Source organism: Dreissena polymorpha, chromosome 9 (assembly GCF_020536995.1).
Source record: "Dreissena polymorpha isolate Duluth1 chromosome 9, UMN_Dpol_1.0, whole genome shotgun sequence".
Classification (NCBI taxonomy): domain Eukaryota; kingdom Metazoa; phylum Mollusca; class Bivalvia; order Myida; family Dreissenidae; genus Dreissena; species Dreissena polymorpha.
The window spans coordinates 3152709-3178894 of NC_068363.1; the positions used below are offsets into that span (position 1 = coordinate 3152709).

Here is a 26186-nt window from a genome sequence, read left to right on the forward strand (position 1 = left end):
AAGTGTACAAAATGCACATTTTATGTGCATTAAATGCAGTTGCATTGGCAACATATTTTCATTGCATTAAATAATTATGCAGTAAAAAAAATATTCTAAAATGCAGAAAAATTTCAGCTTTAACAGAAAAAAAGTAGTATTTTTCAGCTTTTTCCAGCAAAAAAACAACAACAGCACATAACAATAAAATAAGTACATTTTAGTTCATTTGAATGATATTTTACAGATTTGAGCAAGTTTCTATCATTCTTTATTTTCAAATCTGCTTTCTTATTTACATACTATCATCGTTACAGGAAGTTAATTGTTTTTAATCTGTAAACAAAATGTACACATAACTTAACAAGCATAAAATATACAAATTATTATCTTGACACGTATGTACTGGTTTTTAATCTGTGAATAACAACTTAACTAACCAAAGAGAGGAATAATAAATAAATATTGCATGGATTATAACCCATGAAATATTTGTTTATTATACTTTATAGTCCTTCAAACTGTGACAGCAGTACTTCATGAAAAGCATAAATACAGTGTTATTATGCAGAGCTGGATATTTAAGATCTCAAATGACAAATGCCTAGCTATTGTATTGGCTTCCGTTCTTAAATAAATCTGGTTAGTTCAAGTTTCAGACAAAATTTATCAACCATAACAAACTGCTATCTAGCCCTGAGCATGCATTACTGGTGGATTGTATCACTATTTGGTCAACGTGCAGTGTAAACTGGTCATATTACTCTGAAGCTTAAATTTGTATAATGGTATTGGAATAGAGGCAAGCCACACAATATTGATCTCAATGATTGGCTGTGATGTTTAATGCGGATTCAAAAACTGGTCAGAAGAAGTGCGGAATACAAGTGTATAGTGACTATTTGTAAATCACAGGCAGGTAAATCACAGGCAAACAATGCAGGAAGATTTTTAAAGCAATAGTACATGTATTAAGTGTTTTCTTTTGGTGGAAAACTGCAGATCAAAAGTAGTAGGAAGTGGAGTATACGCAACTTAACAATAAAGAGTCAAGATGAACTTTAGGCAGCGATTGAAAAGTGTACTGACCCTATTCGTGTTGGTTTCAACGATAGGTGGTGTTCTTTTGTTCCTACATTACAAAGAAGAAATGACAAGACTCAAGCCACGCTTGGAGCAAAGGCAGATTCCAATCTTAGCAGACATCAAACAACCAGAATTTATTGTGCAAAATGAAACATCACAAAATCACAATATCCATGGCGACGCTGTGAAATCTGGAAATGTGAGCAACACTAGCAAATCTGAAACTCTTCAGACAAAACTTTCTCCTGTGAACAACCTAGAAATGATTGTAAGAGAGAAAAAGTATGAATATTTCACAGATAAATTTGTGATTGACAAAGAGCCATTCTTGTCATGGTTTAACAAAAAAAATGAAATACACATATGTGGGGATCGCTTAAAAGTTTATGGCAATTATTTTGGAGTAGCAAGGAATATTGTTATGCACCCTGAAAAACAGAGCACAAATTCTGTGAAAGGAGGTGAGCAAGTTAAGGCCGTTCTTGGACAAACAGAGGGCCAGGAATATTTTAATCTGAATTCCGACTTCTGGGAACTTAGTTGTGATACTAATGATACCACCCAACAAAAACTGTCCAATTCAGGTTTGAACTGGAAAAATAACATTAAAATTGTGTCAACAGCGAATAATGCTTCTAACCATGTACATAAATATACTTTTGGGGTCCTAAGAGGTGACTATGCTAACCTTCACAACTGGATGAGGTGTATCTTTAATGTGTTTATTCTTATGTCCTTCTTCAAGGTACAGCCTTCTGAAATGTCCATTCTCTTTCTTGATGCCCATCCTTTCACGCCATTGGACAAAGCTTGGGATGTTATTTATAGCACACCAATCAGAGTTGGCCATCTAAGTCAACCGGTGCACTATGAGAACTTCATATGGGGAGTAGATGAGAAGAATATGCCATTTAGTGAGCATGTTGATCCCCCAATTCCTTACCTAGAAGAATTCCGTACATTTGTGTTGGACCGATTTGATTTGCCTACAAAGGATGTGCTTAACTGTAAGAAATTACGCATCACTTTCATAGTGCGTAGAAATGCAGTGTATCATCCGAGAAACGCTGAAGGAAACGTTGGAAGAAAGGTCTTCAACGAAGCAGAAGTTGTGGAAACACTAATGAAGGCTTTTCCTGGTTCTCATGTACAGGCTGCCTTAATGGAAGCCCTCCCAATGAAGTCCCAACTGGAAATCAGCAGCCAAACAGACTTGTGGATTGGAATGCACGGAGCTGGCATGACCCACATTGCATTTCTACCAAAGCACGCAGCAGTGCTGGAACTTTTTCAGAAGGATTTTAAGGTGAACCGTCCCTGGTTTGTGTGTTTCCACAGCATAACAATGTGGCGAGGCATGCACTATGATTCTTGGGAGAACACCGATGGAAATCTCGAAATGCCACATGACTACACCATTGTGCCTACAGATGTCATTGCTCAAAAGGCACAGAAACTTGTGGAACAGATGTGCCCTAAATAGATGCATGAACAGTTCATTTATTATATATATTCTGTAAACATAATAGTTACTGAGAAGCAAGTACAATAATGAATCATTTATATATCATGCACATTATGTTTCTGACCACATGATAACTACAGATTCTTAACCACCATTCCAGCTTTACTCTTCAATATTACATCAATAGAAATTCAATGTCCATTTTCATTGGTTAGTATTTTTAGTTGTCATTATTTTAAATGCAAATGTTCACAACTGTCCTACCTCTTAATGGCTTTCAAGAATTATGGCATGTATGCTCCTTAATGATGTTGAATTAATTTCTATATGAAATAATGTTAAAACAGCAAAACATTATTTTTACCAAAGAGAACACAGTTCCTATGTATCAGTAAAAATAATAACTTTCTTATTTCTTAAATCTTTTAAACATTTAAAACATTAGTTAACATTACAATTTGTGCCTTATAAGAAGAGTATTTCATCTGAAGCAGCCACACGTCTGCTGTATATAATGCATTTAATACAATGTCCAAAAAGACATTACATGTGTTATTTAAATGATGAATTACTAATGAATTTTACACATATGGAGGTATCATTTACTTATTTACAATTTATAAGTTCAAAATCAATTTTCAACATTTGGAGCCAGTTTTTGTCATTTTGTCTTTATGATAAAAAAGGTTCTGTCATTTTAAGACAATAATTGTTATTGTTGTTGTTGTTGTAAAAAATAAACTGAATTTGTCTCTGTTGGTGTTGAAAATTTGGCAGAAGATCTATAAACTGTTTTACTTCACTTGAATGTACAACTGCAAACAAATCCCAATATTTTATGAACTGAGCTAATATTTGTAGAGTTGACAATTGTTTGTATAATAAATATTGCACATCATTCAGTGCTAGGCCTAAATGGAGTCGTGTAACAACCAGCCACCTAAAGGTCCCAACCTATTTGAGAATAATTAACAAGCATTTTGCCTTTAAACTTCAAGTGTGACCTTGACCTTGGAGATATTGATTTAAATTCTTTCGCGCAACACACCGTCCTATGATGGTGAACAAATGTACCAAGTCATTTTAAAATCTAACGATAAATGACATGGTTATGGTCTGGACAAACTTTGTTTAAAATGCACTAAGTGACCCTGTGACCTAGTTTTTGACCTGGCATGAACCATATTCAAACTTGACCTAAACATCATCTAGATACAACTTGTGACCAAGTTTAGTGAAGATCTGATGAAATTTTGGGACAGACCGACAGACAAACCGACAAAGTGACTCCTATATAGCTCCCATTACCCATGGTAATGGGGGTATAACTAGTGGCTGTTTTCTAGAAAAAAGGCAGCAATTTTAAAAGAAACATCAACAGTACAGGTATTTCAACAAAGTATAGACATATAATTTTTTCCACTTTTCACAGATATATTTATTTAGCAGCAGTAGTACACTGAATATAGTTATGAAAGAAAACACTTTGCCAAAATATATTTTTGCAATACCCTGCTGATGTACATATATGATTCCTAATAGTAGAAGGCACACAATCAGGATCTTAGAACACTGTAGTATTATTTTTAAAGGGACATTTTCACAGAATTTGGCATGTTTTGAAGTTTGTAATTAAATGCTTTAAATTAATAAATGTAAACATCAAACTAAAAAGTTCCAGTATAAAGCTAAAATAAAATTATAAAAGAAAAAAGTACTCCACACCTGGGCTTGAACGACTGACCCTTGAACCCCTGACCCTTGAACCCCTGACCCTTGAACCCCTGACCCTTGGAGTAAAAGTTTAGCACTGATACCACTTGAACCACTGACCCTTAAAGTAAAAGTTTAGCGCTGATACCACTTGAACCCCTGACCCTTGAAGTACAAGACTAGCGCTGATACCACTTGGCCATCAATACTGATCTAACACTTGAACCCCTGACCCTTGAAGTACAAGACCTAGCGCTGATACCACTTGAATCACTGACCCTTGAAGTACAAGACTAGCGCTGATACCACTTGAACAACTGACCCTTGAAGTACAAGACTAGCGCTGATACCACTTGAACCATTGACCCTTGAAGTACAAGACTAGCGCTGATACCACTTGAACCACTGACCCTTGAAGTACAAGACTAGCGCTGATACCACTTGAACCACTGACCCTTGAAGTACAGTAGATTTCGCTTAATTGAATAGCCCATTTGTCACGTCAGAATATTCAATTATCCGGAGTATTCAATTATACGGAATCCGTTATATTTCCAATGTTATCACTAACCGGGTGTAATCCTCCTGGAAATTGTGCTTTTCATGCATAATCAAAACATCGTTTCGACACATAAAGCGTTTAAAAAAAGTTAATATTGGAATTAAATATTGAATCCATTATAAATATAATCAAAATGTTTTGTTGAATTCCCAAATGATAATGCAAATTTGTAATCCAAAACACACTTTCTAGCTTTAAATAAAACGTCCACATGTATTTCCTTTGCCCCCAACAAAAAGCTATCGAAAACTATGCAGCAATGTACAATGTCACGCCATACGGTGCGTGTAATGATTTTTCCTATTTTCATTTTATTGCTTACCCAACGCTTACGCTAGCAACATCTATTGCTCATGTATTGTCCTGGTAAAAAGCGCGCAAAAATTAGCGTGGGTGTATATACACTGTCGAAGGAAAACTTTGTAGCGAGGAGAATGCTGTATCTTTGACGTTACGCTCTTACAGGTAGTTTAGTATTGAAACAGATAATGTACTGTGTACTGATTTACCGGAAAATCTGGTCAATACTGGATTTAATTTTGGTTATTGTGAAAACATGACCAGCAGTGTTAAGACACCGATGTTTTGACAAATGTGCGCGTTTGAGATTGTTCGACATCATGTTTAGATATGATTTACTGTGACGCAGTTGTGTAGGTTTATAAACACGAACTGAGAATATAGTGTAAAATTCCATCACCTATTGCAAACTGTCAAGCAAGACACGTCAACAGTTTGTTTCTAATCAGCAACACACTCTTTAATTGTTTGACAGTTTGCATTCGAAAGTTTGCACCTGACTGCACACCGGAGACTCCAGTGTTTGCATTGTACTTGCTCGCGTACTACACCTGTTAGTCACGTGACGCTTGACAGACGCTGCATACATGCATGATGTGAAATGAAAACAAAGGCAGTCGATTGAGCGTGTCTGTCAAAATCGTCGATACGATGCGTATCCTTGGAGATTTGTGACATTCTTTGCTGGATTATAGTGTGGATTATAGTGTGCAATAGAAAATTGGCTATTCAATTAACCGAAATACGCCATATTTGCTATCAGAATATGTGGAGTTTTTTCAATGGAAAGAGGTGCAAACGGTTTGGTTTTTCAATTGCTATTCAATTAACCGAATTATTCGATTATCCGATATTCAATTAAGTGGAATCTACTGTACAAGACTAGCGCTGTTACCACTTGAACCACTGACCCTTGAAGTACAAGACTAGCGCTGATACCACTTGAACCATTGACCCTTGAAGTACAAGACTAGCGCTGATACCACTTGAACCACTGACCCTTGAAGTACAAGACTAGCGCTGATACCACTTGAACCACTGACCCTTGAAGTACAAGACTAGGGCTGATACCACTTGAACCACTGACCCTTGAAGTACAAGACTAGCGCTGATACCACTTGAACCCCTGACCCTTGAAGTACAAGACCTAGTGCTGATAACACTTGAACCACTGACCCTTGAAGTACAAGACTAGCGCTAATACCACTTGAACCACTGACCCTTGAAGTACAAGACTAGGGCTGATACCACTTGAACCACTGACCCTTGAAGTACAAGACTAGCACTGATACCACTTGAACCCCTGACCCTTGAAGTACAAGACTAGCGCTGATACCACTTGAACCACTGACCCTTGAAGTACAAGACTAGGGCTGATACCACTTGAACCCCTGACCCTTGAAGTACAAGACTAGCGCTGATACCACTTGAACCCCTGACCCTTGAAGTACAAGACCTAGCGCTGATACCACTTGAACCACTGACCCTTGAAGTACAAGACAAGCGCTGATACCACTTGAACCCCTGACCCTTGAAGTACAAGACTAGCGCTGATACCACTTGAACCACTGACCCTTGAAGTACAAGACTAGCGCTGATACCACTTGAACCCCTGACCCTTGAAGTACAAGACCTAGCGCTGATACCACTTGAACCACTGACCCTTGAAGTACAAGACCTAGCGCTGATACCACTTGAACCACTGACCCTTGAAGTACAAGACTAGCGCTGATACCACTTGAACCACTGACCCTTGAAGTACAAGACTAGCACTGATACCACTTGAACCACTGACCCTTAAAGTACAAGACTAGGGCTGATACCACTTGAACCACTGACCCTTGAAGTACAAGACTAGCGCTGATACCACTTGAACCATTGACCCTTGAAGTACAAGACTAGCGCTGATACCACTTGAACAACTGACCCTTGAAGTACAAGACTAGCGCTGATACCACTTGAACCACTGACCCTTTAAGTACAAGACTAGCGCTGATACCACTTGAACCACTGACCCTTGAAGTACAAGACTAGCGCTGATACCACTTGAACCCCTGACCCTTGAAGTAAAAGTCTAGCTCTGAAACCACTTGAACCCCTGACCCTTTAAGTAAAAGTCTAGCTCTGAAACCACTTGAACCCCTGACCCTTTAAGTAAAAGTCTAGCTCTGAAACCACTTGAACCCCTGACCCTTGAAGTAAAAGTCAAGCTCTGAAACCACTTGAACCCCTGACCCTTGAAGTAAAAGTTTAGCGCTGATACCACTTGAACCCCTGACCCTTGAAGTAAAAGTTTAGCGCTGATACCACTTGAACCCCTGACCCTTGAAGTAAAAGTTTAGCGCTGATACCACTTGGCCACCCATGCTTATCTAACACTTGACACTAATTTAATTTTATTAGCTATATAAGCAATCCATATAATGTCACAGAATATAACGATAACAACATAACTTTCCAAATTATACAATCTTTTAGTGTTTATAATGCATTATTATGACCACCACCACTATAGTGGGGGATATATTGTTATTGCCCTGTCTGTTAGTTTATTGCTTTGTTTGTGTACGTCAAACTTTTTAACATTGGCAATAACTTGTGCAAAATTGAAGATAGCAACTTCTTATTTGGCATGCATGTGTATCTCATGGAGCTGCACATTTGGAATGGTAAACGGTCAAGGTTATCTGTCAAGGTCAAAGGTAAAATATATGGGTCAAAATCGCTCATTTTATATACACTTTTGCAATATTGAAGATAGCAACTTGATATTTGGCATGCATAAGTATCTCCTGGAGCTGCACATTTTGAGTGGTGAAAGGACAAGGTCATCCTTCAAGGTCAAAGGTCGAATATATGGCTGCAAAGTGGCGCAGTAGGAAACATTGTGCTTCTGACAAACACATCTCTGTGTTTCTGACAAACACATCTCTTGTATTTTTCATGTTTTTAAATCATCAGCGATGCATATAATGGATATTTAAGACCATGATAAATTTACAGTGTTACAGTTTCCAAGCAAAAGACATAACTACAACGAAAATTTGCAAATCTGAAACAATATTTTTTCAATTTTGGCAATTTATAAAGACCCGAAAAGGTCCCTTTAATAGCACGCATACACATTACAGCACTATATGTTGAATTCATTCTTAGCAATGTTACTACTTATAATGTTCTTACTGATTTTACTTTGCAGACAAAATCCATCTCAACTAAAACTTGTTTATAATAATCATAAGGCAAATGAACTGCTCTTTTATATAAAAAAGATTTATTAATAAAACATTTGTGCTGTACTTAAATAATTTCATTGGAGGGGAAGTTTCACTGCCTCACATGAATTTACACTCATTGTCTTAGTCAGTGCACAAACAATTAACAAGAATTGGGACAATGATCTGTAGCAAAGATAAATACGGTAAGTAGAACAATAATAAAATCGAGCCAGTAAAACCTTAAGAATATAGTAATATAGTGTATATATGAAAGTGTTATTTAGAATGTATATCTTTGATATTGAGTTTGGTCTAATTTTTGTCTATTTTTTTTCAAAAAATCATTATTATTATAAAATAAAAATTCTTCATAAGTTGCCAATATGCCCCTTTTGAAAAATGTCATGCATAAAAAGTGTGTCCATTAAAAGAGTTGTGGAATAGAGTATTATGTTTTAATTTAATCAATACTATATATAATGATCATATGAATACTTAATTAAACTGTTGATACTAGTGTTCAGTGAACACCGACATTTCATTAATATAACTAGCTTACTAATTGTAGATTGACACACATTAATCAGCTTTCGTATCAGGCTATGTTGCCCTGAAGGTAAATAGAAGATGTCTCACTGCAATGCAACCCTACTCGAAAGTATATAAAAAGCACATCTCTTGTTCATTAAATGCAGCATGTGCATTAACCTTGAAGGATGGCATTGACCTTGACCTTTCACCACTCAAAATGTGCAGTTCTATGAGATACACACGCATGCCAAAAATCAAGTTGCTATCTTCAATATTGCAAAAGTTATGGCCAATGTTCAAGTTTTTGGACGGACGGACTGATGGACGGACTGACACACAGTTTAACTGCTATATGCCATCCTTCCGGGGGCATAAAAATATTACTTCCCTTGTGAAAATGATCTGTATCTGCAAAATCATATCAAATGGAAATTATCTCCCTTTAAAGCTTATAACTTCCCTTGGACTTAGTTTTTTGACCTTTGACCTTGAAGGATGACCTTGACCTTTCACCACTCAAAATGTGCAGCTCCATGAGATACACATGCATGCCAAATATCATGTTGCTGTCTTCAATATTGCAAAAGTAATGGCCAATGTTAAAGTTTTCGGATGAACATACTGACAGACAGCTGGCGGACTAACGGACAGTTCAACTGCAATATGCCACCCTACAGGGAACATAATAACAACACTCAACAATACAAGAAGTGCATATGAGTTCATATGAATGATCTATTACAGATTTCCGCAAGTTTCTATTCTTCTTAATATTTAAATCCACTTTCTTACTTAAAACATACTATCATCTTAACATAAAGTTACTTGTTTTTAATCAGTAAACAAAATGTACACATAACTTATCAAGCCTTAAATGTATTTACAAATTAATATCTTGACACCTATCTACTAAGATATGTTGATAATACTGCCTCCCTGTTTTTAATCTGTGAATAAAATCTTAAATAATCTAAGAGAGGTGTACTCAGATATACTCAACAACGGTAATTTCAATATTATTTTTATGAGATTATAAATCTTATGATACATAAATCACAGTCTTTAAATACAGTGATTTTATGAAGAGCTGAATATTTTTAATTTCAAATGACCAATGCCTAGCTAAAACTGAATAGTTCAAGTTTCAGACTAAATTTTATCAACCGTAATGAACTGCTAGCTGTGCATGCATTACTGGTGGAATATATCACTATTTGGTAAACCCTCACAAACTGTGTATACTTGTCAAATAGCCATTCCAGCTTAAATTTCTATAATGGGAGAAGTGCGCAATACAAGTGTACAGTGACCATTTGTAAATCAAAGGAAACACTGCAGGAAGATATTTAAAGCAATAGTACATCTATTTAGTGTATCCTTTTGTTGGAAAACTGCAGATCGCTCAGAAGTAGGGAGAAGTCTACGCAACTTAGCAATCAAGAGTCAAGATGAGGTCTAGGCAGCAATTGAAAAGTGTGCTTACCATACTAGTGTTGGTTTCAACGATAGGAAGTGTTTTTTTGTTCCTACATTACCAAGAAGAAATGACAAGGCTCATGTCGAGCCTCAAGAAAAGGCAGATTCAAATCTTGGCATACATCGAACAACCAGGATTTATTGTGCAAAATGAAAACAAGTACATGTATGAATATTTCACAGATAAATTTGTGATTGACAAAGAGCCGTTCTTGTCATGGTTTAACAAAAACAATCAAATACACATATGCGGGGATCGCTTAACAGTTTATGGCAAATATTTTGGAGTAGCAAGGAATATTGTTATGCACCCTGGAAAACTGAGCAAAAATTCTGTGAAAGGAGGTGAGCAAGTTAAGGCCGTTCTGGGACAAACAGAGGGCCAGGAATATTTTAATCTGAATTCTGACTTCTGGGAACTAAGTTGTGATACTAATGATACCAGCCAACAAAAACTGTCCAATTCAGGTTTGAACTGGAAAAATAACATTAAAATTGTGTCAACAGCGAATAATGCTTCTAATCATGTACATAAATATACGTTTGGGGTCCTAAGAGGTGACTATGCTAACCTTCACAACTGGATGAGGTGTATCTTTAATGTGTTTATTCTTATGTCCTTCCTCAAGGTACAGCCTTCTGAAATGTCCATTCTCTTTCTTGATGCCCATCCTTTCACGCCATTGGATAAAGCTTGGGATGTTATTTATAGCACACCAATCAGAGTTGGCCATCTAAGTCAACCGGTGCACTATGAGAACTTCATATGGGGAGTAGAGGAGAGACTTATGCCATTTAGTGAGCATGTTGATCCCCCAATTCCTTACCTAGAAGAATTTCGTACATTTGTGTTGGACCGATTTGATTTGCCTACAAAGGATGTGCTTAACTGTAAGAAATTACGCATCACTTTCATAGTGCGTAGAAATGCAGTGTATCATCCGAGAAACGCTGAAGGAAACGTTGGAAGAAAGGTCTTCAACGAAGCAGAAGTTGTGGAAACACTAATGAAGGCTTTTCCTGGTTCTCATGTACAGGCTGCCTTAATGGAAGCCCTCCCAATGAAGTCCCAACTGGAAATCAGCAGCCAGACAGACTTGTGGATTGGAATGCACGGAGCTGGCATGACCCACATTGCATTTCTACCAAAGCACGCAGCAGCGCTGGAACTCTTTCAGAAGGATTTTAAGGTGAACCGTCCCTGGTTTGTGTGTTTCCACAGCATAACAATGTGGCGAGGCATGCACTATGATTCTTGGGAGAACACCGATGGAAATCTAGAAATGCCTCATGACTATACCATTGTGCCTACAGATGTCATTGCTCAAAAGACACAGAAACTAGTGGAACAGATGTGCCCTAAATAGATGCATGAACAGTTCATTTATTATATATATTCTGTAAACATAATGGAGTTACTGAGAAGCAAGTACTATAATGAATCATTTATATATCATGCACATTATGTTCCTGACCACATGATAACCACCATTCCAGCTTTACTCTTCAATATTACATCAATAGAAATTCAATGTCCATTTTCATTGGTTAGTATTTTTAGTTGTCATTATTTTAAATGCAAATGTTCACAACTGTCCTACCTCTTAATGGCCTTCAAGAATTATGGCATGTATGCTCCTTAGTGATGTTGTATTAATTTCTATATGAAATAATGTTAAAACAGCAAAACAAAATTTTTTACCAAAGAGATCACAGTTCCTATGTATCAGAAAAAATAATAACTTTCTTATTTCTTAAATCTTACAGCATTTAAAACATTAGTTTACATAACAATTTGTGCCTTACCTTCTGGGCTAAATAACATGATAAGAAAGCTAATTAATTTGTGTCAATCTACAATTAGTAAGCTAGTCATATTAATAATAAGTCTTTATTACTGAATACAAGAATAAAAAATTAATTAAGTATTAATATGCTTATTTAATTTATGAAATCACGACAGCATTATCTATGTTTATCACACACGTCTTTTTTTATGGACACTTAATTTTTTTCCAAAATTCTGAAAAATAAATTAAAGGGGCATATGAAACATTTTAGGGTTTAAAACAAAAAAAACTAACTTTAAATACAAAGATTATTTTATTAATAAGTCTTCTTCATATAAAATATCAGTTGAATGTAAAAATGTTTACAAATATCAGAGATTACACAGACATTTTAAACCCTCCTAACCTGACACTAGCGGATTTCTCAAAGTATTTGTTTATAATTGTCTGCTTCAGAGCCATTTAAAATATAAAAGGTAAAGAAAAACAAGGAATCCAGACCATTAAAATAGATACAAGTATTGGTGTATGATTCTCACTTCTTTCACTTTTACTCCATTTTCAGAAAATAATTTGTACATTTTGCTTATGATCTTAATTGTAATTAAATTGTTTGTTGGTTGGTATCAGAAAAGTGCATGAAATATGCACATCATCTTCAACAGGAAAACCTGTTGCCCTAATTGGATGTTGGTCTTGAAATACAAACAGAATCCAGAAATAACACTTCACTCTACCAAACACTTGCATATGCTTTTGTAAATCAAATTCTATAGCACATTTATTGTGAGCATTGAAAAATATTTTGTAATTTAAGTTGTCATTATATACTGGATTCAGTAGACAAGAAAAGCTGTATGCATATAGCAATTGATACTGTTAGAGTACACATGCAGGTATTGATGTATGAACTGATAACATATTTGAATAATGGTGTGGAAGGGGTTAACTGGCAGGGTTCCTCTAGAATCCAGAATAAAATAAACCAAAACACAGAAGTTAAATTAAACAATCAAAACTGAAAGACATACTGTGTTTTGTCTTCAGTCCAATTTAAGGACATCCGAGTGGAAGTTGGCATACATGTTATATGCCATCTGTGTACATTATGTGAAAATGTCTGATGCAAACTATGATTTTGCCTTGTTTGATATTTATCAGGTTAAAGGTCACTTTAGTACATGTTTTATGTCTGAACTTTTTAATAACATGATATCTATACAAATTTAGAAATAAAAGAACCAACACAAAAATCAATTGAAGTTGTGCAATTTCTTTCCACATACAATTACATTTGAACTTTAATAACAACATGAATAATGAACATTCAAGCCACATTACCCCACGGCTATACAATTATTCAAAGTGAGCTTTAAATTGCTCTAAAAAAGCTAATGCTCTAATCAGCATCTCTTGCAATTGTCCTTATGCAGTACAGCTTCTGCCTAGCAAAATGCCGCAAATATGCTTGGGGCAAAATGACTAAAGCACTCCATCCATAGACAGGTAGTAAACATGTTACTTTGACTAAATCATATGGTTGTACGGAAGAAAAACAAAAAACCTTTGGAGTAAGTTTCATGATGATTGAACTTCATAAATGTGACCTCTAGAGTGTGAACAAGCTATACTTTATTCATATTAAATCAAGAGATTGCCAAGCAATATGGTCCCCTACTGGTGAAACTCCACCATTGTCAGTAATTTTTTATTTATTTATTTTACATTTGTTGCCATAGCAACCACAATTTTTGACGTAGGAACACAATGAATTGAAGTGCATAATTTCCATATTGCCATCTGTCAATGTTTCAAGTTTCATGAAAAAATACGAAGAAGTTTTTAAGTTATCGCAGGATCCAGAAAAGTGTGACGGACTGACAGACTGACACACAGAGCGCAAACCATTAAGTCCCCTCTGGTTTCACCGGTAGGGGACAATAACTAGCCCGCCTCTTGGTGGCAATGTTAAAGAAAAAAAGGAACCATTTTTTAACTCAGCTGAAATTTGTAACAACAAAATTTATGTTCTTGATTTATGAAACTTTTATGTCCGAGTTTTATGAAGAATGGACAATAAAATGTGAATCTACATGTAGAGTGTTCACAAGGTTTCATATAGCCATATAACGAAAACTGCCTCGTCACCGGGTGGACATTTTTTCAACAGATACATACCCATTTTCACACTTAACCCTTTATCACTTAGATACATATTTAACCCTTTACCACTAAGATACATTTAACCCTTTACAACTTAGATATCTTTTCACCCTTTACCACTTAGATACATATTTAACGGAGATGTCATTAGAACAAATGTGCTAAAAAAGTTCTTATAAAAAATTGACAAAACATAACTTCTAGAGTGTTAACAAGATTCGACTATAGCCTTATAAGGAAAACCACCCCATCCCCTAACAATAATTTTCAATAGACCAGAACCATTTTTTAAGCATTTGTATTTTAATGCGGAAACAATTTCTGCATTTGTGTACTCTTTGCAAGGTGAGAGGGACTGGAACAGTATATAAGTCATATGGTGGTGATAAGATAAAATTTGAACACTTTTTCCTATTCATACTCAGCACATCATAGTGGTTTATCTTAACATGAAGATATTGATTGCATTGATCATCATGTCTGTAACAATACATGTTTCACCTGGGGGAATTACAAACCAGATCCAGGTCTCTGATATTGGACAACAAACAATAGGGAACTACTTTACTGTCAGTTTAATCTGATGACATCTATTTAATGGTGTAGGAATTCTGTATGTATTTAAAAAAACAGCTATTACAATCTTGAGGTATCACATTTCAGTGTTTGCATTATCTTGATGTAAATTCAAAAGAGAACAATACCTCAATATTCATATCAAAAAGCTATGTAATGTCTACACATAGGAGCAAAATTTTACATGCAAACAAAATGCACATAAAATTGAGTCATTCACCAACCTTTACATATTGAATTTTACATGATTAAAGAAAATTGGTAATTTTTGAAAAAAATAGGGGCAATATGATTTGTGACCTCAGCTCTAGAATAACAAAGTCCATAAGTTCACATGTTGATGAATATGATGAATATGATTTTGTTTCAATTTCATCTTTAAATAATAAAAAAAATCAGCATGAAAATATAAATTGCGGATTTGTAGAGAATCACCATACCATGTCACATGCTAAACACAACACGTACCTGCTTTGGAGTTTCAGGGAACATTTTTTTAAGTTTTCCGAATGTACATATAAGGGAAACAAATTACTCCCAGGGGTGAGATTTTGATCCCAGCGCAATTATTTAAACAAACATTGAAGTGGACCGCTATATCATCTCACACATAATTATTAAACTGCTGACCCATGCAGATTCATAGAAGTTTCATAGAAGTTACTTACTATATAAGTTGGTTGATTTCAATATATAATGTCAGAATACATGGCAATACAAGTATAACACACACATGTACTTAAGTAAGAAAGAAACATGCATGAATTTAACAAATACATAATTGAAGCCATGACAACCATCATTATATATCAAGATTGACACAAAGAAGTGTTTGAAAAACACTTATTTCCATATAGCTAGTGGTCCTTGAGATAGTGTTGTGTGACCTTGGAAGACATAATTAGATAGAAAATATATATCACAGATTTGAGCACCTTAATCAAGTCACCTTTAAGAAAAGCAACTGTAAATAACACAAAACATCTATATTGCACCCAGTTTCAAATTATTCAGTTTTTAAATTGTAAAACTTAGTTCCTGTAACTATTCTAAAATGATGCTAAGAATGACACGTATATAGCTTTTAAAGCTTGTTAAAATTAAGTGACAACAATTATCAGCAATTATCAATCAATCTGAGCAACTTATAAGGACAAAAAAAATATGGTTAAGAATCAAGTCAACTAATAAAATGTTCCTTAGCACTGAACATGAAGTAATTACATGTTACAGAGTGTCTATTATTCTGTGGCAAATTATTCCAATTAGTCTATTTAGTCTACATAACTCATGTTAATCCTAAAACGTGGCAAGGTTTCACCTCAGGGGCAGAATTTGAACTAATTTATAAAAGGTGTTAACTCTAGGTGTTAACCATCAAATATTAAACCCCTTACATATGTGGTTTTTGAGAGTCAAAGTTTTCATATTTAAAATCTCTGATTAGTTGCTGTGACTTACATATGCAACAGGTCAGAATCAATTAACAAAGTTGAAGGACAGTCACCAAAGGACAATTCCTGTGAAGTTTGATTAAAATCTTCCCAGGAAATCAGAAGGAAAACTGGATAGAAGAAAAAAAGTCTACACATGGCCTGAATCATTACTGACCACATATGCTAAGGTAAGCTAAAAATAGGTATCTTAACTGTACGATGACACAAATAATAAACAGAGGGGGTAATCACGTGATAGTCAAGAGGACGAAGTCCATGCCGTTTTATACCCTTTATTTCTTCTGTTTATTTTTAAAAAGATGCTCACTTACCAGCCATATCAGTAAAATGGTGATTAGCGTTTATTTCGTATTAAATTCGCTTTATATCCTGACTTTACTCGGTGCAAATTTTCTTAGTGGAGCCCTAATAAGGTCATCCCACTATGAAATTTCGCACCGAGTAAAGTCGAGATATAGAGCGAATATTACTATGAAATAAATACCAGTAACTTTCGTCCTAATATGGCTGGAAAGTGAGTGAAATAAGAAAAAATAATACAAGTAATAAATGGTGTAAAACGACGAAAAATACCTGCCTCTATATGGACGTCGCCATCTTGTTTGTCACGTGATTACCCCCTTTGATAAAGATTGGGGATTACTTTTCTTATTCAATAAATAATCCAATCAAGGTTTTTGAAAATAATTTTAAATATGTTCAAAATAAAAATATCATGAATTTATTGATTTGATATAAACATAGCTAACATCATTCCAAATTTTTATACAACCAAAAACACTAATCAATTAAAAAAAGTAAAATTAATGGGGAAAGTCTAATAAGAAAAATTGAACCTTACCAGGAACAATTTATATCTCTTGAATAGATTATAATTCTTAACCCATTTATGCCTAGCGTCTAGAAAAAGGCCTTGGCAAACAGCGTAGACCCAGATGAGACGCCACATGATGCGGCGTCTCATCAGGGTCAGCGCTGTTTGCTTAAAGGAATTTCTTTAAGAAATAATTTAAATATAGAAATAAATATACTAGACATCACTAATTTTGGAAATAAATTGATCCAATTTAGATGGATGGGAGAGTCCACTAGGCATAAATGGGTTAATGTCTAAAAGAAACTCACGTATCATCTCTGTAAAGGATTTGCGTGAGTTAGGAGTCGTGGGTGCTGTTCCCCCCACGGTTTCTAGCGGGTATTTCTCTCCATCTGCCAGAACAGAGTCCCGTTTCTCGCGGACATACTGGCGTAGGGTGAGCCAAAAACATAGAGTAAATGCCACCTGAAATTGATAAGAATTTATTTATTTATTTAAAAACATGTTTGTATCTACTGCCATCTAAAAAAAAATGTAAATGGTTTTTACTAGTCACAAGTAATTGCGTTATTTAAAAAAGATGTTCAATGTAACAGAAATATCATAGGAACATTTCTTTCTTCACAAAAGTTAATTTTGCATTGTTGCCAAAATGATCAACAGATTTAAAATTGAATGCCAAGAAAAAGTTAGCTATCAGCACGACCCATAAGGGTCCCTCAGGTTTGTGGAAACAAACAACTTTTTAATAGCCCAAATACAAAATTTTGAAATAATTGCTCATTATCGGTACTTGTTGCCATTTACCAAACTTTTTTTTAGCGCAAAATTGAAAGGTTTATACATGAGGGACTTTTCTGAAATGCACATTGGTGAAAACTTATGCTAAAGGTGATAGATTACCATTTAGGGCAGGGGAGAAAACTCCATAAAACATGCTGTTGTTATTGATAAAGAGTTATGCCCAGGGTATTTGTGTATTATTCAACTTTTCTCATCGATAACATACATCATTTTATTTGTTGAGTGTGTATGTGAAATACTAGTTTTACTATGTTAATGTATATATATATATGTACATTAGTCAACATTTTTCATCGATAGCATGTACCATTTATACTATGTTGTATATGTGAAATATTGGTACCATTTATACTATATTGTATATGTGAAATATTGGTTTTACTATGTCGATAGTAAAAATAGTTTTCTCATTATGTCAAAAGCATGCACTATTGTAATATTGTAATATTTATATATTCTAAATAGTTTTCTCATTATACCAAAAAGCAATTTCGGTATATTATGTTTATGTTAACAAATAAATATTCAATGACCATCAGGCACTAACATTTCATTCACGATCTTTGACCTGTAATACTAATATCTTTCTCCCTCTGTATTCAACTAACAATCACAGCAATCTTTACCTGAAGAATTACAATTTGCTTTATCTAATTGTAGGCTAGAAGCTTATTTGTAGCTTAATTGCCGAAATAAATGTTGTTGTTGTTGTTGTATACTTTGGTAAGGAAATACTTGGATACATTGATCTTAACCTTTCCTTAAAGTTGCAATTTCAATAACCAACCTATAGTATAGTGACCAAAAACTAGGATTTTGCAATTAACTTTTATAATGATCTCTGTCAACCCACCTTTAAACTCTGTAAAAACATTTTGATAAATGGCACACGCCAAGTTCATTTTTTTCTGCGCAACCACATTCCACAGTTTACATCAGACTCAATTCACTTGTGGCTAATTTATTTGTTGTGTGAGCTATTATATTTAAATTGGTAAATACACTGTTAACAAAAAAGCATAGCATTATTGCACCCCTAATTTTAATTGAATGTGTCTTTTTTAAATAGGACCAGGGCCCTTTAAATGGTCCAAGAAGGCATTGAAATAACATTTCATAATATAATATATGAAAAAATGGCGTGCAAACATGTTAAAAATATATAAATTCTAAAAATTAAATCTATTTGAGCTAGGGAGCTGAAAACTTTAATATAGCAAATTTCGGATTATTCAAGAACGATAACTCAAAAGTGAATCTGGCTGGTATCAAACTTGGTTGAGGCATTATGCCCACAAACATAATTTCCAAGTTTCATAAAAACAAGGGCTGTTCGTAAAACATGCATGCCCCCCTATATGGGCTATAAGTTGTAGTAGCAGCCATTGTGTGAATACGTTTTTTGTCACTGTGAACGGTGGTGGTTGTGGTGGTGGTGGTGGTGTAGTAGTAGTAGAAGTAGTAGTAGTAGTAGTAGGAGTAGTAATAGTAGTAGTAGTAGAAGTAGTAGTAGTAGTAGTAGTAGAAGTAGTAGTAGTAGTAGTAGTAGTAGTAGTAGTAGTAGTAGTAGTAGTAGTAGTAGTAGTAGAAGTAGTAGTAGTAGTAGTAGTAGTAGTAGTAGTAGTAATAGTAGTAGTAGTAGTAGTAGTAGTAGGTAGTAGTAGTAGTAGTAGTAGTAAAAGTAGTAGTAGTAGTGGCAGTAGTAGTAGAAGTAGTGGTGGTGGTGGTGGTGGTGGTGGTGGTGGTGGTGGTGGTGGTGGTGGTGGTGGTGGTGGTGGTTGTGGTGGTGGTGGTAGTGGTGGTGGTGGTGGTGGTGGTGGTGGTGGTGGTGGTGGTGGTGGTGGTGGTGGTAGTAGAAGTAGTAGTAGTAGTAGTAGTAGTAGTAGTAGTAGTAGTAGTAGTAGTAGTAGTAGTAGTAGTAGTAGGTAGTAGTAGTAGTAGAAGTAGTAGAAGTAGAAGTAGAAGTAGAAGTAGTAGTAGCAGTAGTAGTAGTAGTAGTAGTAGTAGTAGTAGTAGTAGTAGTAGTAGTAGTAGTAACAGTAGCAGTAGCAGCAGCAGTAGCAGCATTACAATACCAATACTTTAGAATGATCAAATGGGAAAAGGTAACCTAGCACTGGCAGTAAATATGGGGCTCATTTACAGGTCAGATTTGGAATCTCTGCTGTAAAATGAGATTTTGAATGATTTAAAGGGAGGCAAATCTGTAATAAAAAGAACATGCATAAACCGTAGTTGTTTCCCTTGTTTGAACCATGCTAAATCCTTAAAATGCCTATTTCCAGTAACTGTGACCTTCACCTGTGACCTTGACCTTTGACCTAGTGACCTCAAAATCAATAGGGGTCATCTGCGAGTCATGATCAATGTGCCTATGAAGTTTCATGATCCTAGCCCCAAGCGCTCTTGAGTTATCATCCGGAAACCACCTGGTGGACGGACGGACGGACGGACCGACCGACCGACCGACCGACATGAGCAAAGCAATATACCCCCTCTTCTTCGAAGGGGGGCATAAAAAACTTTTAAATTGTTGAAAAATTAACAGAGCAAAAAAAATAGTCCTGAATGCAAACTGCAGGGTTTGCAAACATCCTGTTTTTTTTAAGAACTTACAAGATGCCCTTAGCATTTTGAGTCCCTTATTTGGCCGCTTTTATGCTAAAACCAAATCTATGCTCCTGCAATACTTGATACGCCAGCTCTTAGCATGGGTTTTTATAAAAACAACTGATTTTTGTAATCAGGGCCACTTTCAGTCTTGATATAAGAAAATATTACTGATATTTTACCTGAAAATCTAGCAGATGCCAGATTGCGAGTACAATTAAGAGACCTTACTCTATGTATTTATGAATGAGCCCCATTTCTGCTCTGCTTTAAACAGGAATTCTGATTTCTATTACCTGAATTGCGAGCTCTTTACAAGGGTGTGGGTACTTCCTGAGACCGATGTCCCCTAGCTGTATGCCATAGCTCTCAATGGGTAACTCCTTCTGGAGGTCCATACCGAACACAAACTGGATGCACAGCAACCCGATCCCTGTTGTGGAAACAAATGAGTCGCGTTCTGAGAAAACTGGGCATAATGCATGTGCGTAATGCATGTGATATCCGCACAGGCTAATCTGGGACGACACTTTACGCTTTTATGACATATTTCGTGTGCGGACTGCACAGGCTAATCCGGGACGACACTTTACGCACATGCATTATGCCCAGTTTTCTCAGAATGAGACTCAAATGAAAGCATTACTCTGGGAAAACAGGGCTTAATGCATAAACTGTTGTCCTAGATTTGCATGAGCAGTCTTAACAGGCTAATAAGGAACAACTCTTTCTGCCTAAAATGTATTTTTGGTCAAAAGAGACTTTTGTAACAAATACAATAAAAGTGAAGTGTTGTCCCTTATTAGCCTGTGCAGACTGCTTGTGCAAATCTGGGATGACGCTTTATGCATTAAACCCTGTTTTTTCATTAAGCCTAGTCTTCCCAGAACGTGGCTCAAATACAAAAAATTATTTTTTTTTAAGCTGGGCCGACCACATATCCATGACACAACTACCTTATAATCAAATGTATCTTTAACCTAATTGATCATGGTTTTTCATTGGCTCAGCCAGGTCACATGCTGACTGTGCATTTTTCCATATAAGGAGGGTAGCGTTTTATATTAGGTTAGAAGCGTTAAATGACATCATGGATGTAAACAAGACGATGTTAAATAAGACAAAATATCCAACATTCCTCAAGTTATTATGTTAATGATGGCATATGTAAGACCTGGTGAGATAAATTCATTACTTACACAGCACAGTGTGATACATGATAGTAAATTTATATTTACCTCAAGGCTGCCCTTGAACGTTAATAAATGAAAAATATGAACCAAAATAATGACATTTCAAACAAAAACACTGGCTAGCGGGTGCAGACCGCTCATCTATTTTTCTTTTTAAAGGTGTAGGGACCTATCTCAATTTCATTCACAAAGGAGGGAGGGGTGGAGTGGAGAGGGGTGTATAGAGTGGGGGTGTGGTCATTTATTACATTATCTTCCAAAAATGCAAAAAATGCAAAAAAAAAAACATATTTTTTTAGGGGCCCCATTCTAATAATAAAAATAAATATTTGTGTTTTTTAACCATGTTTGAAAAGAACAAGATATATGTTTGTCATAAACACAATGCTCCCTATTGCACCGCTTTGAAAAAAAAGTTTTTTTTTTACCGTTGACCTTGAAGGATGACCTTGAACTTCAACCACTCAAAATGTGCAGCTTTGTGAGAACGCCGCTTTGAAATATCATTTTTTTGACCTTTGACCTTGAAGGATGACCTTGACCTTGAAGGATGACCTTGACCTTGAACTTCCACCACTCAAAATGTGAAGCTTCATGATAATGCTGCTTTGAAATTATTATTTTTTTACCTTTGATCTTGAAGGATGACCTTGACCTTTAAGAATGACCTTGACCTTGAACTTCCACCACTCAAAATGTGCAGCTTCATGAGAAGGCCGCTACGAATTTTTTTTTTTTTTTTGACCTTTGACCTTGAAGGATGACCTTGACCTTAAAGGATGACCTTGACCTTGAAGGATGACCTTGACCTTGAACTTCCACCGCTCAAAATGTGCAGCTTCATGAGAACGCCACTTTGAATTTTTTGTATTTTTTTTTTAACTTGAAGGATGACCTTTACCTTTAACTTCCACCACTCAAAATTTGCAGCTTCATGATAACGCTGCTTTAAAATTATTATTTTTTACCTTTGACCTTCAAGGATGACCTTTACCTTGAAGGATGACCTTGACCTTGAACTTTCACTACAAAAAATGTGTAGTTTAATGATAACAATGCTTTGAAATTATTTTTTTTACCTTTGACCTTGACGGATGACCTTGACCTTGAAGAATGAACTTGACCTTGAACTTCCCCCACTCAAAATGAGTAGCTTCATGAAAACGCCGCTTTGAAATTATTTTTTTTGACCTTTGACCTTTAAGGATGACCTTGACCTTGAAGAATGACCTTGGCCTTGAACTTCCAACACTCAAAATGTGCAGCTTTATGAGAATGCCACTTTGAAATTTTAATTTTTTTTTACCATTGACTTGAAGGATGACCTTGACCTTGAAGGATGACCTTGACCTTAAACTTCCACCACTCAAAATGTGCAGCTTCATGAGAACGCCGCTTAAAAAAAAAAATATTTATTTTTTTGACCTTGAAGGATGACCTTGACCTTTAACTTCCACCACTCAAAATGTGCAGCTTCATGATAACGCCGCTTTGATTTGATTATTTTTTTACCTTTGACCTTGAAGGGTGACCTTGACCTTGAAGGATGACCTTGACCTTGAACTTCCACCACTCAAAATGTGTAGCTTCATGATAACGCCGCTTTGAAATAAATTTTTTGACCTTTGACCTTGAATGTTGACCTTGACCTTGAAGAAAGACCTTGACCTTGAACTTCCACCACTCAAAATTCGCAGCTTTATGAGAACGCCGCTTTGAAATTTAAACAAGATGTGTTTGTGAAACACAATGTCCCCCTATATGATGTTTGACCTTGAAGGATGACCTTGACCTTGTGAAGGATGACCTTGACCTTTCACCACTCAAAATGTGCAGCTCCATGTGATACAATCTATGCCAAATATCAAGTTGCTATCTTCAATATTGCAAAAGTATTCATAAAATAAGCGATTTGGGCCACATATATTTGACCTCTGACCTTGAAGGATGACCTTGACCTTGACCTTTCACCACTCAAAATGTGCAGCTCCATGAGATGCACATGCATGCCAAATATCAAGTTGCTATCTTCAATATTGCAGAAGCATTTATAAAATAAGTGATTTGGGCCACATATATTTGACCTCTTACCTTGAAGGATGACCTTGACCTTGACCTTTCACCACTCAAAATGTGCAGCTCCATGAGATACACATTCATGCCAAATATCAAGTTGCTATCTTTAATATTGCAAAAGTTTTCATAAAATGAGCGATTTTGGCCACATATATTTGACCTCTGATCTTGAAGAATGACCTTGACCTTTCACCACTCAAAATGTGCAGCTTCATGAGATACACATGCATGCCAAATATGAAGTTGCTATCTTCAATATAGCAAAAGTTATTGTAAAATGTTAAAGTTGGCGCAAACAGACCAACATACCAACAGACCAAAAGACCAACAGACAGACAGGGCAAAAACAATATGTCCCCCACTACTATAGTGGGGAACATAAAAATAAAATTGACCTTTGACCTTGAAGGATGACCTTGACCTTGAAGGATGACCTTGACCTATAACTTCCACCACTCAAAATGTGCAGCTTCATGAGAACGCCGCTTTGAATTTATTTATTTTTTACCTTGAAGGATGATCTTGACCTTGAACTTCCACCATTAAAAATGTGCAGCTTCATGAGATACACATGCATGCCAAATATCAAGTTGCTATCTTCAATATTAAAAAAGTTATGGCCAATGTTAAAGTTTTCGGACGGATAGACACCATATATTTAACATTTAACCTTGAAAGGATGACCTTGACCTTCACCTTTCACCACACAAAATGTTCAGCTCCATGAGATACACATGCATGCCAAATATCAAGTTGCTATCTTCAATATTGAAAAAGTTATGGCCAATGTTGAAGTTTTCGGACGGACAGACACCATAAATTTGACATTTGACCTTGAAGGATGACCTTGACCTTTCACCACTCAAAATGTTCAGCTCCATGAAATACACATGCATGCCAAATAAAGTTGCTATCTTCAAAAGTGAAAAAGTTATGGCCAATGTCACAATGTCAAAGTTTTTTTTCGGACGGACGGACAGACTGACTGACATACTGACAGGCAGTTCAACTGCTATATGCCACCCTACCGGGGGCATAAAAAAAATTTGGGGTGGGTGGGGGGGGTATAGTATGAGGGTGTGGTGGTCATTTATTAGATATTCTTTAATTTAAAAAAATAAAATAATGGGGGGAGTGATTGAGGGGGGGGGGGGGGAGGGGGGGGGCATGGGAGATTGTTTGAGTGGAGTCTATTGTGGTATGTCAGGTAAGAGTTGTTTTGTCAAAGTATCAAACGAATCTAATCATAAATAAAGAAGTTATGGCAATTTTAGCAAAATTTAATAATTTGACCTTGAGAGTCAAGGTCATTCAAAGGTCAAGGTAAAATTTTACTTGCCAGGTACAGTACCCTCATGATAGCATGCAAGTATTTGAAATTTAAAAGCAATAGCCTTGATACTTTAGAAGTAAAGTGGATCGAAACACAAAATGTAACCATATATTCAAAGTTACTTAGTAAAAAAAGGGCCATAATTCGGTAAAAATGACAACCAGAGTTATGCAACTTTACTGTCCCCTTATGATAGTTTGCGAGTGTTCCAAGTATGAAAGCAATATCTATGATACTTTAGGGGTAAAGTGGAACAAAACTTAACCAAATTTTCAAGTATAAAGGGCCCATAATTCCGTCAAAATGCCAGTCAGATTTACATAACTTTGCCTGCACAGTCCCCTTATGATAGTTAGTAAGTGTTGCAAGTATGAAAGCAATGGCTTTGATACTTTAGGAAAAAAGTGGACCTAAACACAAAACTTAACCAAATTTTCAATTTTCTAAGTATAAAAAGGGCACATATTTCTGTCAAAATGCCAGTCAGAGTTACATAACGTTGCCTGCATAGTCCCCTTATGATAGTTAGTAAGTGTTGCAAGTATGAAAGCAATAGCTTTGATACTTAAGGAATAAAATGGACCTAAACACAAAACTTAACCAAAATTTTCAATTTTCTAAGTATAAAAAGGGCACATAATTCTGTCAAATTGCAAGCCAGAGTTATCTAACTTTGCCTGCCCAGTCCCTCATGAGAAAAGTGTACCTAAACTCAAAACCTAACCGGACGCCGATGCTGACTCCGACGCCAAGGTGATGACAATAGCTCATTATTTTTTCCAAAAATAGATGAGCTAATAAAACTATGGTTTACTCCTGATTGTCCCACATTTTGGTTTTAGGATAAAAAGTTGATATCTGAAAATACAGGTAAGTCACATGCCTGGGGTATCATACAAATTGTGGACATTCCAAATAAAACTATTATTATACAAATTGTGGACATTTCAAATAAAACAAGCACATTCGTTGAATTGATATCCCCCGCAAATATGCTTCTGGACACAAAAGTGTTATATTTGACACTCAAAAAAGCA

At 35.7% G+C, this 26186-nt stretch overlaps 2 protein-coding genes across 16 annotated transcripts in view; one reads left to right on the forward strand and one right to left on the reverse strand.

The window, feature by feature from the left end:
• Nucleotides 1–26186, reverse strand: part of LOC127845715 (piezo-type mechanosensitive ion channel component 1-like) — a 255188-nt gene that overhangs the window by 149179 nt on the left and 79823 nt on the right. For all 13 annotated transcript variants that reach the window (XR_008033338.1, XR_008033339.1, XR_008033334.1 and 10 more), the window contains exons 11-12: nucleotides 20844–20980; nucleotides 17442–17598 (exon numbers count right to left, since the gene is read on the reverse strand). Coding sequence is in view for 6 of the 13 variants with exons in the window: in XM_052376809.1 (XP_052232769.1) it covers nucleotides 17442–17598; nucleotides 20844–20980 (294 nt within the window). In the remaining 7 variants the exon portion in view is untranslated. The remainder of the gene's footprint in view (nucleotides 1–17441; nucleotides 17599–20843; nucleotides 20981–26186) is intronic.
• On the forward strand, nucleotides 558–15440 carry LOC127845717 (uncharacterized). Of its 3 annotated transcripts, none has more exons than XM_052376816.1 (2): nucleotides 558–1649; nucleotides 10799–15429. In XM_052376816.1, exons 1-2 carry the CDS (start codon nucleotides 1034–1036, stop codon nucleotides 11695–11697), a joined length of 1515 nt encoding a protein of 504 aa, XP_052232776.1. In that variant the 5' UTR covers nucleotides 558–1033; the 3' UTR covers nucleotides 11698–15429. The 3 variants fall into 3 exon arrangements, with proteins under 3 accessions (XP_052232776.1, XP_052232775.1, XP_052232774.1); XM_052376815.1 differs by having other exon boundaries at nucleotides 561–2371; nucleotides 11521–15440; XM_052376814.1 differs by having other exon boundaries at nucleotides 562–2008; nucleotides 11158–15439.

Coding starts and splice junctions, on each gene's coding strand:
- LOC127845717 (XM_052376816.1), top strand. CDS start 1,034: ATGAACTTTAGGCAGCGATTGAAAAGTGTACTGACCCTATTCGTGTTG. Junction 1,650..10,798: donor ACAAAAACTGTCCAATTCAG/GTTTGAACTGGA, acceptor TGTCCAATTCAG/GTTTGAACTGGAAAAATAAC.